Source organism: Aquarana catesbeiana, linkage group LG09 (genome assembly GCF_042186555.1).
Source record: "Aquarana catesbeiana isolate 2022-GZ linkage group LG09, ASM4218655v1, whole genome shotgun sequence".
Lineage (NCBI taxonomy): Eukaryota > Metazoa > Chordata > Amphibia > Anura > Ranidae > Aquarana > Aquarana catesbeiana.
In genome coordinates this window covers 58850827-58868480 of record NC_133332.1, presented here as the reverse complement: position 1 = coordinate 58868480, position 17654 = coordinate 58850827, and the positions used below count along the sequence as shown (strand labels likewise).

Here is a 17654-nt window from a genome sequence, read left to right as displayed (position 1 = left end):
CTGCTATTGTTTAGAAGGCAGGCTGTTTTTTCTTTGTTTTGTTTTTACACTATGATTGCTTATAACAGTGATGATCAGTGTTATAAGCAATCATTTTTATGAATGGCATCTATTCATTTACAGTTATCCAGTGAGTACTATTGTGAGAGTTGTGATTGGTCACAGCCAGTGGCGTAACTAGAACCTTCAGGGCCCCGATGCAAGAAACCATGAAGGGCCTCCCTAAACCCCCAGACAGGGCCCTTTTCTCCGAGCCCAGTGGCGGAACAACAGGGCCCGGTCATAAGTGGGTGGCTGCATATAAAGGAACCGATTTCTCCATTTCCCCCCGCTTCTCCTCCTCTCCCTTCTGCAGGCATTCAGCGGCTGCAGGAGGAAAATGGAGAGATCAGTTCTTCTATGTCGGTGTTTCTCAATCTTCTATGTCGGTGTTTCAGTCAGGGCACCCTTGAAGTATACCCCTAGGTGAATGGGGCTGCACAGCAACCACTTAACAACTGTGTGCATTGCATGCAGTTGCAGCATAGTGATGATGCATTTAAGGGTTTGAAACAGGCGGGTAACATATTTCCTCTTTACCAGTTGTGAAATGCCTCTGAAAAGCGATCTGAGCATGGATCGCTTTTCAGAGGAACGACATTTTTTTTCTTTGCTGGTACTATGAACAAGCAAGAAAAAAATCAGTCCTGATTGTACACATATAGGGGGTCAGGATAAAAAGCGCATACATGCATGTAAACACACATGTACGCACACACATACATACATACATACATATATATAAACACACACACATAATACGCACAGATACAGTGCCTTGCAAAAGTATTCACCCCCTTGGCAATTTTCATGTTTTGTTGCTGGAATTAACATGATTGTTTGACGATTTGCATCATTTAATTTACAGAACATGCCCACAATTTTGAAGATATGTAGAAAGGCCAGTATGGTGGCCTGAATTTATGGGAGGAGCCCGGGGGTATTTAACCAGCCTGCTCGCCTATGGTTCTTGTCGGTTTCCTGTGCGCGATACTACATCACTAGGCCGACTATTCGAAACTCAGCGTCCGAGAGTTCTCGTGTTCATGAGTTCCCGTATTCATAAAGTTCCCGTGTTCGAGATGTTCGAGATCCTCGTTACCAATTCACAGTTTTCGTACAACGTGTCTGGCTCGGCTGTCGCAGGTAGGATTTCGGCTGACGTTTTTTCATTTCACGCATTATTAGATCATATCACTAAACCGTGATATCAAACTTACGAACCACTCGTAAAACTCCACACGTTACCGTAACGCATACCACTCGTACCGTCGTTATATTAGTCATTTCGTTGTTTTGTAACCCACTTCGACGCAGGCACCACTTCGTTCAGGCATATCTAAACTGTTTACCATGCTTCACAAGACAAGTCATTGTCACTCAAAATTTCTGTACACCGACCCGTGTCATTTAAAAGCTAATTCATTTCACAAACATTTCAAAACATTTCAAAACATTTCAAAACATTTCAAAGCATTTTGAATCATTTCATTCATTTCAGTCACGTATCGCGCTCCGATTCGAATCCAGTCGCATCCAAGATGCACCGATTCGCTCCGGTGTGCCCCAGTTGCTTACAGCCTCATTTCAGTACATGCTCTAGAGTCAGATTCAATGTCAGTCCCAGGTTATGGCTCACCAATTCGTGTCTCTGTCATGACCTATCATTTCACTGTCATGCATCATGTTCCGATACGAATCCAGTCGTAAAAAATGCACCAGTTTGTCTTGGCGTGCTCCAGGTATTTTTAGCCACATTTCGGTACATGCTCCAGAGTCTGATTCATAGTCAGTTGCAACAGAGGCATGATCGATTCATGTCTCTGTCATGGAAATCAAAACCATTTCACTGTCACGTACCGAGCTCCGATTCGAATCCAGTTGCATCCGTGATGCACCGATTCATTCCGGTGTGCCCCAGTCGTATTGGTCTCATTTCAGTACATGCTCCAGAGTCCGGATCGTGGTTAGTCGCAGATGCAGTGCGACCGATCCGCATCTCTGTCATGGGAATCAATTACTATTCATTTCCACTCCTGCATATCGTGCCCCGTTTCGAATCCAGTCGCATGCGAGATGCACCGATTCGTTCCAGTGTGCCCCAATTGTTACGGCCTTATCCAGTACTTGCATCAGAGCTCAGTTCATTCTCAGTCGCGATCGCGGCACAATCGATTCGCGCCTCTGTCAGGGCAAACATTTCATTCATTTCATTGTTACGTATTGCGCTCCAATTCAAATCCAGTCGCATCCGTGATGCACGATTCGTTCCGGTGTGCACCAATGTTTTCTGTTGCCTTATTTCAATACATGCTCCAGAGTCCGGTTCGCTGTCAATCGCAGCTGCGGCATGACCAAGTCAGGCCTCTGTCATGGCAAGATGTTTTATTCATTTCAAGATCAAGGCAAACATTTCATTATCGACACACCGCACTCGTGAGGCATCGATTCATCCCGGTAGGCCATAACGGTGTTGGCCTCGTTTCATGCCATGCCCCACAGTTCGATTCGTAGCTTGTCGCAGTCGAGGCATACCGATTCATGCCACCATCAAGGCATACACATTTCACTCATTTATCTTGTGCCATGCACCTGTCGTTAGGTCACCAGGCCGGCAGCCTGGTGACCTAACGGTCCCTCTGTCACCTTCTCCGGTCTCAGAGAGCGGCAGTGTGCAGTCCCTCAGGGGATGGATCATCCCCAAATTGACGGCAGAAGTAGGGTGCAGAGGTGTGCCCTTTCCCTCTACAGCTAGGAAGGGTGAGCTCTTCAAGCTCCTCTTCCCTCCACCAGCCGCAGCAGGGCCCAGCACCCAGCAGGTGTCCCTCCAGTCAATATCTTCTGCCATCTCACAACTTCACACCATGGTCTCATATTTGTCTACCTCAGTCACGGATGTACAAACCAGAGTGGCACTGCTATTCCTGACCCTACCACAATCCAGGTTTTGACATCCCTTCCTGCAGGTACCACAGGGTGGAGCTCCATTGTCTACCCGTCCCATTGGTTTCCAGCCAGCATGAGGAAGGACATCCTGGATGGCAATGACATCAACCTTGCCTCTCTCCTCATTTCCCTCCATGATCTGGCGGAAAACAAAGCCTACACCTGGGGTGATGTGTCAGTGGTCCTTAAGACCAAAGACCCCAGGCTCAACCGGAAATTGTCAGAGAATTCACATTGGCCTTTGGCATGCTGAGGGATGTCCTATGTTCAGCCTCTCCCAGCAGGAGGGAAGAGCTGGACTTATACCTCCATACTGTAGTAGACTTGGGCTACAAGTATGGAGGATTTTCCTTTTATGATTATCACCGTTCCTACTCTACCAAGGCAGCAGCTAGGCTCACACAATTCCAGGCAACCACGAATTGGAGCCTTATGGACACAGATCTGTTCTGTCGCCACTTTGCCGGCTTGCATTAACCACTGTGCGCCATTTGCCAGTCCTCCACCCACACCGCCACTTGGTGCGCCAATGTGACAATCAGACGCCCCTTCGAATTTCCCTCTACCTCCGGTGCAGTTCAAGGCCAGTCGGCCCCTGTACAGACACCTCAGGTGGACAAGTTCGGATGCCCAGTCCGAACCGTGGGAGGAGCAGCTATCTGCAACAATTACAACTACGGATCCTGCAACTTCAGCCAGTGCAGCCTGCTCCACATCTGCACCCTTATGCCAGAGGGCGCATCCAAGGAGCTTGTGCGAGGTCAAGCAACAAAAGAGGGTATGACTAAGCCGAGTTAATGTCCTATGGCTAGAGCTCTACCTCACCTTACACCCCACTCCCTTCCTGGCCACCTACCTTATCCAGGTATTCACAGCAGGGTTTCACACCGGCCTCATTTCCCTGCCCCACACCACCTACAAATGCAGGAATCTCCGCTCAGCTGCCACTGATGAGCAGGCCATAGACCAACTCTTACAGACTGAGACTTCGTCATAGGCCCCTTCACTCAGCCCCCTTTCAATACTTGGAGAGTCAGCCCTACTGGGCTTGTCAAGGGCAAGTTCTCTAATAAACTACGTCTGGCGTACGGCCTGTCTGCGCCTCATTCTTCCCACATTCCCCGTCTCAATTCCCTAATCCCCTCCGAAGAGTTCTCCCTAAAGTACGCCTCCGCGGATATGGCAATTCAAGCGATCATCAAAGCAGACACAGGCGCCTGGCTCTCCAAAGCCGACATCTCGGACGCTTTCAAGCTCCTGCCTATCCACTGATCCCTTTGGTGCTGGCCTGGCATTAAGTGGAAGGAGGCATACTACTTTGCCATCAAATTGACTTTTGGTTCGAAGAGTAGCCCCTGGCTCTTTGACACATTTGCGCAGTCCCTCACCTGGATACTGTTGCACAAAGCTCAATGTCAAGAGGTCATCCATTACCTGGACGACTTCTTGCTAATCGAACCGCCCAGCATGTCCCCAGGAGACCTCGACAAACTGAGAATTCGGAAATCTCAATGTTCCCATCGCCGAACATAAAGTCGACAGTCCAGCACACACCATTACCTTTCTAAGTGTCAACTTAGACACCTGCTCCATGCAGGCCAGCCTTCCCCTTGACAAAATGACCCGCATCAGGGTGGTCCTCCGAGACTTCACCCACACTAGGGGGTGTACCAAGAAGCAGCTGCAATCTCTGTTAGGAATGCTTAATTTTGCCATGCGGATCATTCCACAGGGTCGCTCCTTCGTGTCATGTCTGCTGGTATTCCTTTCACAAACACAGGACCCTGATCAGATTCTCAACCTGGATACCGCAGCAGTAGCACACCTATCTATGTGGGAGGAATTACTTTCCACCTGGAATGGTATATCCCTATTTATACCTACTATCTCGCTCCTATCACCCCAGGTAGTGACAGATGCTGCAGCCTCCACAGGCTTCGCAGAAATTTTTGGCCAACATTGGCTTTCAGGACCCTAGCCTTCACAGATACTTAAAATACCTGGCTTCACCCGAACATCCTCCCTCTTCGAGCTCTATTTGATAGTGGCAGCCGCACAGCTCTGGGGTCATTGTTGGACAGGACTAACTGTGGCCTTCACTACCGACAATCAGGCCACGGCAGATAATATTAACAAAGGCATGTCCAAGTCCCTCTCGGTCACGTCCTTCCTGCGCAGGCTGGTACAACTGTCTTTACAACATCAGTTTAACATTCAGTGCCCATTTGTTCCGGGCAAGTGCAACCTTGCAGCAGACGCACTGTCACGCTTTAACTACACTTCCTTTTTCAAACAGGTGCCCGGAGCCGATCCAGTTTCAGCCCCTATCCCTCTTTGGTATCAGCTGACCTTGGATTAGTACAACAACTACATGGAGCAACCCAGCTCATCAACTACTCACTGTCCCACAACACGCTCAAAGCCTACCAGACAGCTTGGAGTGCGTTCAACAAATTCCTGGCTCACTGCTCCGAGGAAACAACAGACGTCAAGCACATACTGGCCTTTATTTCATATTGCCATACTCAGTTGGCCTTATCCCGTAACTCTATTTGGCTATACCTAGCCAGCATCCAACATTTCTTGACTCTACAAGGCCCCCCGCAAAATCTTCCTTGTTCACATCCCATGCAATCTGGGCCATCCTACGCAGCACCCAGAAACACCAACCAGTGGTCAGTGCCAAACGTTTACCAGGTGCCATCTTCAGGGGTATGTCGACCATCCTGACTACTTCTCCATTTGGTCTTCTCCCCAGCGTGGTCCTACAAGCGGCCATATACTTGGCCTACTACGGGTTCTTGCAACCTGGCGAGTTCAACTGTAGCAACCCTGCAGGCCAAGTGCTACGTAGACGTCACTTGGTCCGCTACCAAGACCACTTCGTCCTTCACTTTGCGGTTTCTAAAACCCAGCAGGCAGGCTCTGGGGTAGACATCCACCTTTACAAAACTAATAATAGCCGGTGTCCAGTTACCGTATTCAATCATCTTCTGTCACTCCAGCCTGAACAGCCGGATTCCAGTCCCCTTCTACCGTTTCCAGTCAAACCCTTAAGTGCCTGTCAGTTTGTGAAAGACATATGGACTCTTCTCCGTAACCTTCGCCTTAACCCCAGTCAGTACTCCGGCCACTCCTTCCGCATTGGAGCGGCCTCGGCGGCATCCCACCACGGGGTCCCAGACCACGTCATTAAGAGACTAGGCAGGTGGAAGTCGGCCTGCTTCGCCCGTTACATCCCCATCCCCAAAGTGTAGATGGCACAAGCATTTACCAAACTAGCTCAATAAACAACTGAAAACTAATAAAATATTATACCCCTACCTGAATGTTTTTGTCCCCTTATTTTGGTATACCGTCCATCAGATCAAGGCACACTTTCAGGTCAATTTCATGTGGTAAGTCTTATGTTAACTCTAAATGTTATCCATATCCGTATTGGCCATAGGGCTTCAACCATAAGTAGAAAGGCCAGTATGGTGGCCTGAATTTATGGGAGGAGCCCAGGGGGTATTTAACCAGCCCGCTCGCCTATGGTCCTTGTCGGTTTCCTGTGCGCGATATCTACCCTCCCATTCCCTTTTCAGGGCATTTCTCAAATATTCATTTCTCTTCAACAGAATATTCATTTCTAATCTAGGGTATGCCCCCTTATTTTGGTATACCGTCCATCAGACCAAGGCACACTTTCAGGTCAATTTCATGTGGTAAGTCTTATGTTAACGCTAAATGTTATCCATATCCGTATAGGCCATAGGGCTTCAACCATAAATATATATATATATATATTTTTTTTTTGTTGTGAAGCAAACAACAAATAGGACAAAATAACAGAAAAAGTCAATGTGCATAATTATTCACCCCCTAAAGTCAATACTTTGTCTAGCCAACTTTTGCGGCTATCACAGCTCCAAGTCGCTTTGGATAAGTCTCTATGAACTTGCCACATCTTACCACTGGGATTTTTGCTCCATTCCTCCTTGCAAAACTGCTCCAGCCCCTTCAAGTTTAATGGTTTGCGCTTGTGAACAGCAATCTTTAAGTCTGACCACAGATTTTCTATTGGATTGAGGTCTGGGCTTTGACTAGGCCATTCCAACACATTTAGATCTTTCCCCTTAAACCACTCAAGTGTTGTTGTAGCAGAGTGTTTGGGGTCATTTTCCTGCTGGAAGGTGAACCTCCATCCTAGCCTCAAATCACACAGAGTGGCCAGGTTTTGCTCAAGAATATCCCTGTATTTAGCACCATCCATCTTTCCCTCAACTCTGACCAGTTCCCCAGTCCCGACTGCTGAAAAACATCTCCACAGCATGATGCTGCCACCACCATGTTTCACTGTGGGGATGGTGTTCTTTGGGTGATGTGTTGGGTTTGCGCCAGACATAGCATTCTCTTTGATGGCCAAAATGTTCAACTTTAGTCTCATAAGACCAGCGCACCTTCTCCATACATTTTTGGGAGTCTCCCACATGCCCCTTTTTTTTTTTTTTTTGCTCAATGGCTTTCTTCTGGCCACTCTGCCATAAAGCCCAACTCTATGGAGCGTCTACAGCTTGTTGTCCTATGTACAGATACTCCAGTCTCTGCTGTGTAACTCTGCAGCTCCTCCAGGGTTACCTTAGGTCTCTGTGCTGCCTCTCTGATTAATGCCCTCCTTGCCTGGTCAGTGAGTTTTGGTGTGCGGCCGTCTCTTGACAGGTTTGCTGTTTGATGGTGCTCCTAGGGATCATGAAAGATTTTGATATTTTTTTATAACCTAACCCTGACTTGTACTTCTCAACAACATTGTCCCTTGCTTGGTTGGAGAGTTCCTTGATCTTCATGACAGTGTTTGGCTAGTGGTGCCTCTTGCTTAGGTGTTGCAGCCTCTGGGGCCTTTCAAAAAGGTGTGTTTATGTAATGACAGATCATGTGACACTTAGATTGAACACAGGTGGACATCATTTCACGAATTATGTGACTTCTGAAGGTAATTGGTTGCACCAGAGCTTTTTATTGGCTTCATAACAAAGGGGGTGAATACATACGCACATGCCAATTATCATTTTTTTATTTCTGAAAAATAGTTTTATGTATAAATTTTTCTAATTTTACTTCACCAACTTAGACTATTGTGTTCTGATCCATCACATATAATTCAGATTGAAAAAAAAAAAAAAAACATTGGACTAAAGGCTGTAATGTAACAAAATAGGTAAAAAGCCAAGGGGGTGAATACTTTTGCAAGGCACTGTATACTGTATACACATACACATATATAAACACACACACATATATAAATGCACATATGTGTGTACATATAAACACATGCAAACACACATAAAGTACATACATGCATATACACATACACACATACATATAAACACACATACATACAGATAGCCTTTTAAAAAACGACAGTCCTTTACCTTATCTCTTCCTGCCGGGTACTGCACTGTATGGGGGAGACAGAGCACAGCACACATTGCTTTCACTTTAGGTCTAATCAGTGTGATGAGCTCCTCACACAGTGCTGATTACAGTCCGGCTGAGGATCGGGGAGCTCAAGCTCAGCCACCCTTACTGCTCCTGGTCATGTGATCGCTGTGCTTGGTCACAGTGGTCACATGGTATCAGGATTGGGCTGGTACACAATTCTGTCATCTCCTATGTTCGGTGGACACAGCCGGTGTCAGATTGAACGGATGCTAGGGCATGTGAGAGATGCATGACTTTGAGGACATCATATGACATCCACCCAAAACTAGAAAGCTCCATTCCCGGCTGTCTTTTGTCTATAGGCCAGGGGCGAGAAGTGATTAAGGTACCCCCAAAGGAAAAAATCCAGCATTGTTAAATCAATCCAGTGTCTCATGTTTACCTTTTACTGTCCTCCACCATCTCTGCACAAAAGTTGGGAATTGCCACACCTCAGTTTGCGCACCAATCATGTACTGGCAGCCTGCTTGACTCCATTGCTAACTTGCATGGGAATGTGCCGCACACACAGCAGAAGGCGAAATGAAAGTACTAAAGGACACAGACGACCGTGCCATATAGCAATGAAATTGTGGTTGCTGTGATTGGTAATAGCAATCATATGGTACAGAGCCAATTAGGAGGTGAAAATGAGTGTCAGGAGTGGGAGGACGTAAGGGTATGTCCTTCTGAATCCAGGAAACCACTGGCCAGGCCATTTATATGCAGTGGTAGGACTAAATCTATTAAGCTATAACAGGGGTTTCCAAACTTCCTAAACAAAAGGCCAGTTTACTGTACTTCAGAATTTGGGGGGGTGGGGGGCTAGACTCTGGCCAGTGGGAGTAAACTGTGCCCATCTTTGATACTAGGAGGAAGAATAATGCACCATTTTTGGTGTCAGTGGGAGAAAAATATGCACCATTGTTGGTGTCAGTGGGAAGAACAGAGTCTCGTATCAGTGGGAGAAATAGTGCCCCAAGAGTTATATAAAGGCAAGCAAAGGAGTTGCAAGCAGTAGCAGTTTGAAAACCACTGATCTATAACATTAATATCATTTTATTTTTAATGAATTCTATTTTCACATAGATGAGGGAGAAATACGGGGACGTGTTTACCATCTATCTGGGGTTTCGTCCAGTCGTCGTGGTTAATAGATATGATGCGGTCAAAGAAGTCTATGTGGACAGAGCTGATGATTTCTTAGCCAGAGGAGATATAGCAGCAAGTGACACTTCATACCATAACTATGGTGAGCAAACTGTACATAAAATGGCAAAAAAGAATGCTGTGTTCTTGCTTTCTGTGTCCCAACTGGGGAGATTCATTCTCATATTTGTCTCGGGGACCATGGTACAGAAGGAGAGGGGAAATTGTCTTGCTGTTAGTCTATTTTTTTAGTGAGTATCTTCCTTCCTTTTTTTTTTATTCTTGTATTAAAATCCCTACCTGCCTGTACTCCTCGTCTCTAGTACATTTCAGTCAATAATCATTATACCAGAGTCCAAGTATAATGCTAGGGTTAAATAATGTATGCAATTTTTTTTTTTATTTGGCGAGGTTCTTGCACTGCCACACCTTCCCATATGATCTAGAAGAAAGTTTCTATCCTTTTTCTGCTTTCTTCTCCTCTTCAAACACTAGCCGGCATTACATTGCACAGAAGACCATCCCTGCTATTTGCCAGCATGTGGAATGCTCTGAGGCAGAGGAGAAATGCAAGTGGGGGGAAGAATGAGGTTCTGACTGTGAGAAGGGTTGGGGGTGCAGGCATAGAGGAGGAGGGTTAAAGTGCTCTTGGTGAGGAAGTGCCGGAGGCCTGGGGTGCTGACCATTGAGGAGTGATGAGGAGTGTTGGGGCACTGACCGTTAGGAGTATGGAATTTGTTGCAGATTTCTGCCAGATCCATGCATCGGATCAAGAGAGCAGCTGCTAAAACAACATTACATAGCAGCAAACAGATATTTGAAGCTGCTGGTGCCTCTGGAGTCCCACGGACATCAAGGTGTAGAGTCCTCCAGAGTCTTGCAACTGTGCATAAACCTTTCATTCGGCCACCACTGACCAATGCTCACAAGCAGAAACAGCTGCATTGGGCAGAAAAATACATGAAGACTAATTTTGAAACAGTCCTGTTCTCTGATGAGTGCCGTGCAACCCTGGATGGTCCAGATGGATGGAGTAGTGGATGATTGGTGGACGGCCACCCTGTTCCAACAAGGCTGCGACGTCAGCAAGGCGGTGGTGGAGTCATGTTTTGGGCCGGAATCATGGAAAGAGAGCTGGTCGGCCCCTTTAGGGTCCCCGAAGGTTTAAAGATGACCTCTGCAAAGTATGTGGAGTTCCTGACTGACCACTTCCTTCCCTGGTACAGAAGGAAGAACTATGCTTTCCGTAATAAAATCATCTTCATGCATGACAATGCACCATCTCATGCTGCAAAGAATACTTCTGCATCAATGGCTGCTATGGGGATAAAAGGAGAGAAAGTCATGGTGTGGCCTCCATCCTCCCCTGACCTCAATCCTATTGAGAACCTTTGGAGCATCCTCAAGAAAAAGATCTATGAGGTTGGGAGGCAGTTTACATCCAAACAGCAGCTCTGGGAGGCTATTCTGACATCTTGCAAACAAATTCAAGCAGAAACTGTCCAAAAACTCACAAGTTCAATGGATGCAAGACTTGTGAAGCTGCTATCAAATAAGGGGTCCTATGTTAAAATGTAACGTGACCTGTTAAAATGTTTAAAAAGTTAAAATGTTGTTCAAAGTTTGATTGAACTAGCTTTTGATTTCAGTAAATATGCTGCAAACACAACAAATGACAATTTTCAGTTCTTTTCAACTTATAAAGTGTTTTGAAACTTACTGTGCGTAATAATTTGGAACAGTGCATTGTAAGTTTTTTATTTTGAAAAAAAAACTGTTATCATTAGAAGGTTTGTTCAATAAAATTTGAATTGTACTCTTAATAGTTGATAACATGAGAATTATGCTGACTGTTGTTTACATCAATTATTTAGGTAAATGAGAAAATATAATTGCCATAATAATTTGGAACAGGGTGTACAGTAATCAGTGGCTATTTTTAGCTCTGATCGCTGTATATATGTCAATGGTCCCAAAAAAGTGTCAAAAGTGTCTGATTTGTCCGCCGCAATATCGCAGTCCCAATAAAAATCGCTGATCACCGCCATTACTAGTAAAAAAAATAAAATAATAAAAATGCCTAAAATCTATCCCCTATTTTGTAGACGCTATAACTTTTGCGCAAACCAATCAATATACGCTTTTTGCGATTTTTTTTTTTTTTTTTACCAAAAATATGTAGAAAAATACATATCAGTCTAAACTGAGGAAAAAATGTGTTGTTTTCTTTTTTTAAATTGGGATATTTATTATAGCAAAAAGTTAAAAATATTGTGTTTTTTGCTCTTCTTTTGTTTATAACACAAAAAATAAAAACCACAGAGGTGATCAAATACCACTAAAGGAAAGCTCTACTTGTGGGAAAAAAAGGGAGTAAATTTTGTATGGGTACAGCGTCGCATGACTACGCAATTGTCAGTTAAAGTGACGCAGTGTCCTATTGCAAAAAATGGCCTGGTCGGGAAAGGGGTAAATTCTTCTGGGGCTGAAGTGGTTAATCAGCCTCAGAACCAGTGAAATTAATATCTGTTTGGGTTTAAAAGGGATGAGGTGGGAACCCTTGTGCAGACCTGCACCTCTATTCTCCTTTGCATCAGAAGGAAGGACCCCCGCCGTGTCACCATCCAATAGTGGGAGAAAAAAGGTTGAGGGAGTATAAACTCTCTTAAAAAACAGATGGATTTTGTGGGCACAACACGAGGCGGTATTAGTAAAAATATCTCTTTGTTACAAAATGTTAAAGCCACATATAGATAACAGAAAACACAACACCCTCTGCTAGTCAAAGGTCAACAGATACCCAATAACATTTATGGAGGCATGCAACCTTTCAAAGGGTAAATAAAAAATCCATAAGTATCTTTCCGAAAAGCGAACGTATGAAAATCTGACATAACTAATAACTCTTACTAACTATTAAATTGTAGGTATTGGCATTTCCTTTCAAATTTGGCTGTTAGTGAACGTAACGCATTAATAATAATAATAAATAATAGTAACAATAAAAACTTATTATTATTATTTATTATTATTAATTTGTTACATTCTATTCATTTAGATATGGCATTCGTTATTTTGGATAATTCATAATTTTGCATAAAATTTGTATTTGTTACATTCACTAACAGCCAAAATTGACAGGAAATTCTAATACCAATAATTTAATAGTTAGTTATTATTAGTTAGTTAGTTATTTCGGATTTTTGAATTTTCAGATTTTTAAATTTTTGGATTTTCGTTCTTATTTTTGGATTTTCGAATTTCCAAATTTCCGAATTTTCAGATTCGAAATTCAAATTTTTCCGAAGTTACAAATAAATAACTATAACAAACACATTTTTCAACAGTGCATATGTCTACCATCCATCACATTTGCAGGTTGATAAAGGGCACCTTTGTGTACTCAAATTGTTGGTTCTGCTTATTTTTATTTTTTGCTTGCCAGGAAGCCCTGCATTAAATTCCCGTTGGAGACCTGGCTTTTAATTACAAGCTGATTTTATAGATCAGCGCAGCAGATTACCTTACTTTGCTGTGTAGTAAAGATTATAATAATGGATTTTCTGGGTTTATCATATATATAATGTACATTGCCACCCATATGTAGGAAGGCCAGTATGGTGGCCTGAATTTATGGGAGGAGCCCGGGGGGGTACTTAAGCAGCCCGCTCACCTGTGGTGCTTGTCGGTTTCCTGTGCGCGATATACGTCACTAGGCCGACTATTCGGTATACCAGCGTCCGCAAGTTCTTGCCTCGCAAAATTTCGTATTCGATACCGTTCTCAAAACTTTCGAAGTCCGCATTTTTCGTTCGTAGTTTGTACCACGCGGCTGGCTTGGCTGTCGCAGGTAAGGTCCCGTCGGACTTTTCGTTTTCATATCAGGTCACTAAACGGTAATTTCAAAATTTTTCGTTTCACTCGCTTTTCATAAACTGCAATGTATATCGCATTTTTCGTATCATGTCATGTCACTAAACCGTACTTTCAATTTCGTTACTCGCACTTCACTATTGTAATGTATATCGCTCGTACTTTCGATATGTTACCATTTCGACAGCACCGCGCCGCAGACGTCGCTTCATTTCTAGCATGTCGGTGTTTAAATATATGCATCAGTAAACAGCCATAGCAAGTCGCAATTTGCAAGTTATCGGATCAAGTCAGTTCGATACCAATCATTTCTCATTTCTGAAACATTCTAGAACTCATTTCTAACATTTCAAATCATTTCAAAACATTTCTCATTTCAGTCACCTACCGCGCTCCGATTCGAATCCAGTCGCATCAAAAAGATGCACCGATTCGTCTCGGCGTGCCCCAGGATTGGCCTCATTTCTATACATGCTCCAGAGTTACGTTTTCAGTCATTCATACCTCTGTCATGGTTATCATTTCATTTCCACCTATCACGTTCCGACATGAATCCAGTCGCATGGCAATGCACCGATTCGTCTCGGCGTGCCCCAGGACTGGCCTCATTTCTATACATGCTCCAGAGTTACGTTTTCAGTCATTCATACCTCTGTCATGGTTATCATTTCATTTCCACCTATCACGTTCCGACATGAATCCAGTCGCATGGCAATGCACCGATTCGTCTCGGCGTGCCCCAGGACTGGCCTCATTTCTATACATGCTCCAGAGTTACGTTTATCAGTAATTCCTACCTTCTGTCATGGTTATCATTTCATTTCCACCTATCACGTTCCGACATGAATCCAGTCGCATGGCAATGCACCGATTCGTCTCGGCGTGCCCCAGGATTGGCCTCATTTCTATACATGCTCCAGAGTTACGTTTTCAGTCATTCATACCTCTGTCATGGTTATCATTTCATTTCCACCTATCACGTTCCGACATGAATCCAGTCGCATGGCAATGCACCGATTCGTCTCGGCGTGCCCCAGGACTGGCCTCATTTCTATACATGCTCCAGAGTTACGTTTATCAGGAATTCGTACCTTCTGTCATGGTTATCATTTCATTTCCACGTATCACGTTCACACATGAATCCAGTCGCATGGAAATGCACCGATTCATTATGGCGTACCCCAGGGCTCGGCCTCATTTCTGATACATGCTTCAAAGTCCGGATCATAGCTAATCGCAGACATCGGGAGATGGATCCATGTCTCTGCCATGCAGCTTACTACCATTTCACTCCCACAACGCATCACCGTTCCGGAACCAGTCGCATCTGACATGCACCGATTCTTTACGGAATGCCTTGCTGGTTCCAAACAGCATTTCATACCTATACCAGAGCTCGGTTGGTTGCCAGTCGCAAACACGGCACAACCAATTCAAGCCTCGGTCTAATAATCATTTCTCTCATTTCATTTCATACGGTGCTCCGATTCGAATCCAGATGCATCAAACAGGCACCAGATCGTCCCGGGTGCACCAATGTTTTCACTTGCCTCATTTCAATACATGCTCCAGAGCCCGGTTCTCGGTCGAATCAAGGATGACGACCAGGCCGGACCTCTGTCATGGAGTCCATTCATAATCAAGGCAAACATTTCGAATCGTTTCATTGTCATACAAATCGTTGCTTCAAAAAATCAGTTAGCAATCCCTTCACGAATTGTCACCTTTTCGTTTTTCTCAGGTCAGTCAAAGTTCAGTAGGTCCACCCTGCACCAGGTTGGACGATATCCCCCCAGGTAAAAAAAAAAAAAAAAAAAAAAAGGGGAATGGGAGAATAAGTCGGGTAAGTATGTTTCAGCGGATCAAAGAAAAAACTTGAAATTCATCTCACCCCTAATAGGTTACAGTCAACCAGGAAATAAAAGCTCAAGAGAATCCTCACCAGAGCAACCATGTCTCAGACCGGCAGCGAAGACCTCACGGCCCCTCTGTCACCTTCTCCGGTCTCAGAAAGCGGCAGCGTGCAATCCCTTAGGGGATGGACTATCCCCAAACTGATGGCAGAGCTCAGACGCAGAGGTGTCCCCTTCCCCGCCACAGCAAGGAAAGGCGAGCTTTTCAAACTCCTCTTTCCCCCACCAGCAGCAGGACCCAGTATCCAACAGGCATCCCTTCAGTCGATATCATCGGCCATTTCACAATTACACACGATGGTGTCATCTCTATCCACCTCAGTGGCAGACATCCAAACCAGGGTTGCACTTCTGGAGGCCCGACCGGCCACGGCTGTCCCCGACCCAACGGCAACTCAAAGCTTGACACCTCTTCCTGCAGGTACCTCAGGCTCGAGCCACATTGTCTACCCCTCCCACCTGGTCCCAACCAGTATCAGGAAGGACATCTTGGACGGCAAGGACGTCAACCTGGCCTCTCTCCTCATTTCCGTGCATGATTTGGCAGAAAATAAAGCCTACTCCTGGGGTGACATATCAGTGGTCCTTAAAGCCAAAGACCCCAGATTGAACCGCAAGCTAACAGTCTCAGAGTTTACCCTGGCCTTTGGCATGCTCAGAGATGTCCTGTGCTCAGCCACCCCTAGCAGGCGGGAAGAGCTGGACTTGTATCTCCATACTGTGGTAGACTTGGGCCACAAGTACGGAGGTTTTGCCTTTTACGACTACCATCGTTCCTTTTCAGCCAAGGCCGCGGCCAGACTCATACAGTTCCAGATCACGACAGATTGGAGTCTCATGGATACAGAGCTCTTCTGCCGCCACTTTGCCGGCTTACGCTCACCTCTGTGTGCGATTTGCCAGTCTTCCACCCACACTGCCACCTGGTGCGCCAATACGGCAACCAGACGGCCTTTCGAGTTTCCCTCTACCTCAGGTTCAGTACAGGGTCAGCCGATCCCTGAACCAACGCCTCAGGTGGACAAACTCGGACGCCCAGTCCGAACCGTGGGAGGGGCAGCCATCTGTAATAACTTTAATCAGGGGTCCTGCAACTTCAGCCAGTGCCGTCTACTTCACCTCTGCACCTTATGTCATAGAGCACACCCTAGGATTTTGTGTGAAGTCAAGCAACACAAGAAGGCGTGACTAAGCCGGATCAACCTCTTATGGTTAGGATGGTATCTCACTTCACATCCCACCCCTTCCCTGGCCACCTTCCTTATCCAAGGCTTCACAGCAGGCTTTCACACCGGCCTCATTTCACTACCCCACACTACCCACGAATGTGCCAATCTTCGTTCGGCAGCCATTGACGAACAAGCCATAGATCAGCTCTTACAGGCAGAGGTGGATCGAGGTTACGTGATAGGCCCTTTCAGTTGCCCCCCTTTCAACACATGGAGAGTCAGCCCTATTGGGCTTGTCAAGGGCAAGTTTTCAAATAAATTGCGTTTGGTGTACGACTTGTCTGCGCCTCATTCTTCCCACATACCCAGTCTCAATTCCCTGATCCCCTCCGAGGAGTTTTCCCTAAAATATTCTTCCGTGGACATGGCAATACAAGCGATCATCAAAGCAGGCACAGGCGCCTGGCTCTCCAAAGCCGACATCTCGGATGCCTTCAAGCTCCTGCCCATCCACCCATCCCTTTGGTGCTGGCATGGCATCAAGTGGAAGGAAGCATATTATTTTGCTACAAAGCTCACCTTCGGTTCGAAGAGTAGCCCGTGGCTCTTCGACACGTTCGCCCAGTCCCTCGGTTGGATACTATTACACAAGGGTCAATGCCATGAAGTCATCCATTATCTAGATGACTTCCTACTGATAGAACCACCCAGCAAGCCCCCAGGAGATCTCGACAAACTTAGGGTAATTTTTGGAAACCTCAATGTTCCTATTGCCGAGCACAAAGTCGATGGCCCAGCAAATAGCATCACTTTTCTCGGGGTCAGCTTGGATACCTGCGCAATGCAAGCCAGTCTCCCCCTCGACAAACTATCACGCATTAGGGCAGTCCTTCACGAGTTTACACACACCAAGGACTGTACCAAAAAACAGTTGCAGTCCCTCCTGGGTATGCTCAACTTCGCTATGCGAATTATTCCACAAGGCCGCACATTTGTATCACGCCTACTCAGATTTCTGTCGGAAACTCAAGACCCTGATCAGATTCTGAATTTAGACTCCGCAGCCATAGCGGACCTGTCCATGTGGGAGGAATTCTTGTCCGCC

At 45.6% G+C, this 17654-nt stretch overlaps 1 protein-coding gene across 1 annotated transcript in view; it reads left to right on the top strand.

Moving 5' to 3' along the window:
- Nucleotides 1-17654, top strand: part of LOC141107689 (cytochrome P450 2B4-like) — a 94133-nt gene that overhangs the window by 46397 nt on the left and 30082 nt on the right. Inside the window, exon 2 of the mRNA XM_073598592.1 lies at nt 9535-9697. Within this exon, the coding sequence (XP_073454693.1) occupies nt 9535-9697 (163 nt within the window). The remainder of the gene's footprint in view (nt 1-9534; nt 9698-17654) is intronic.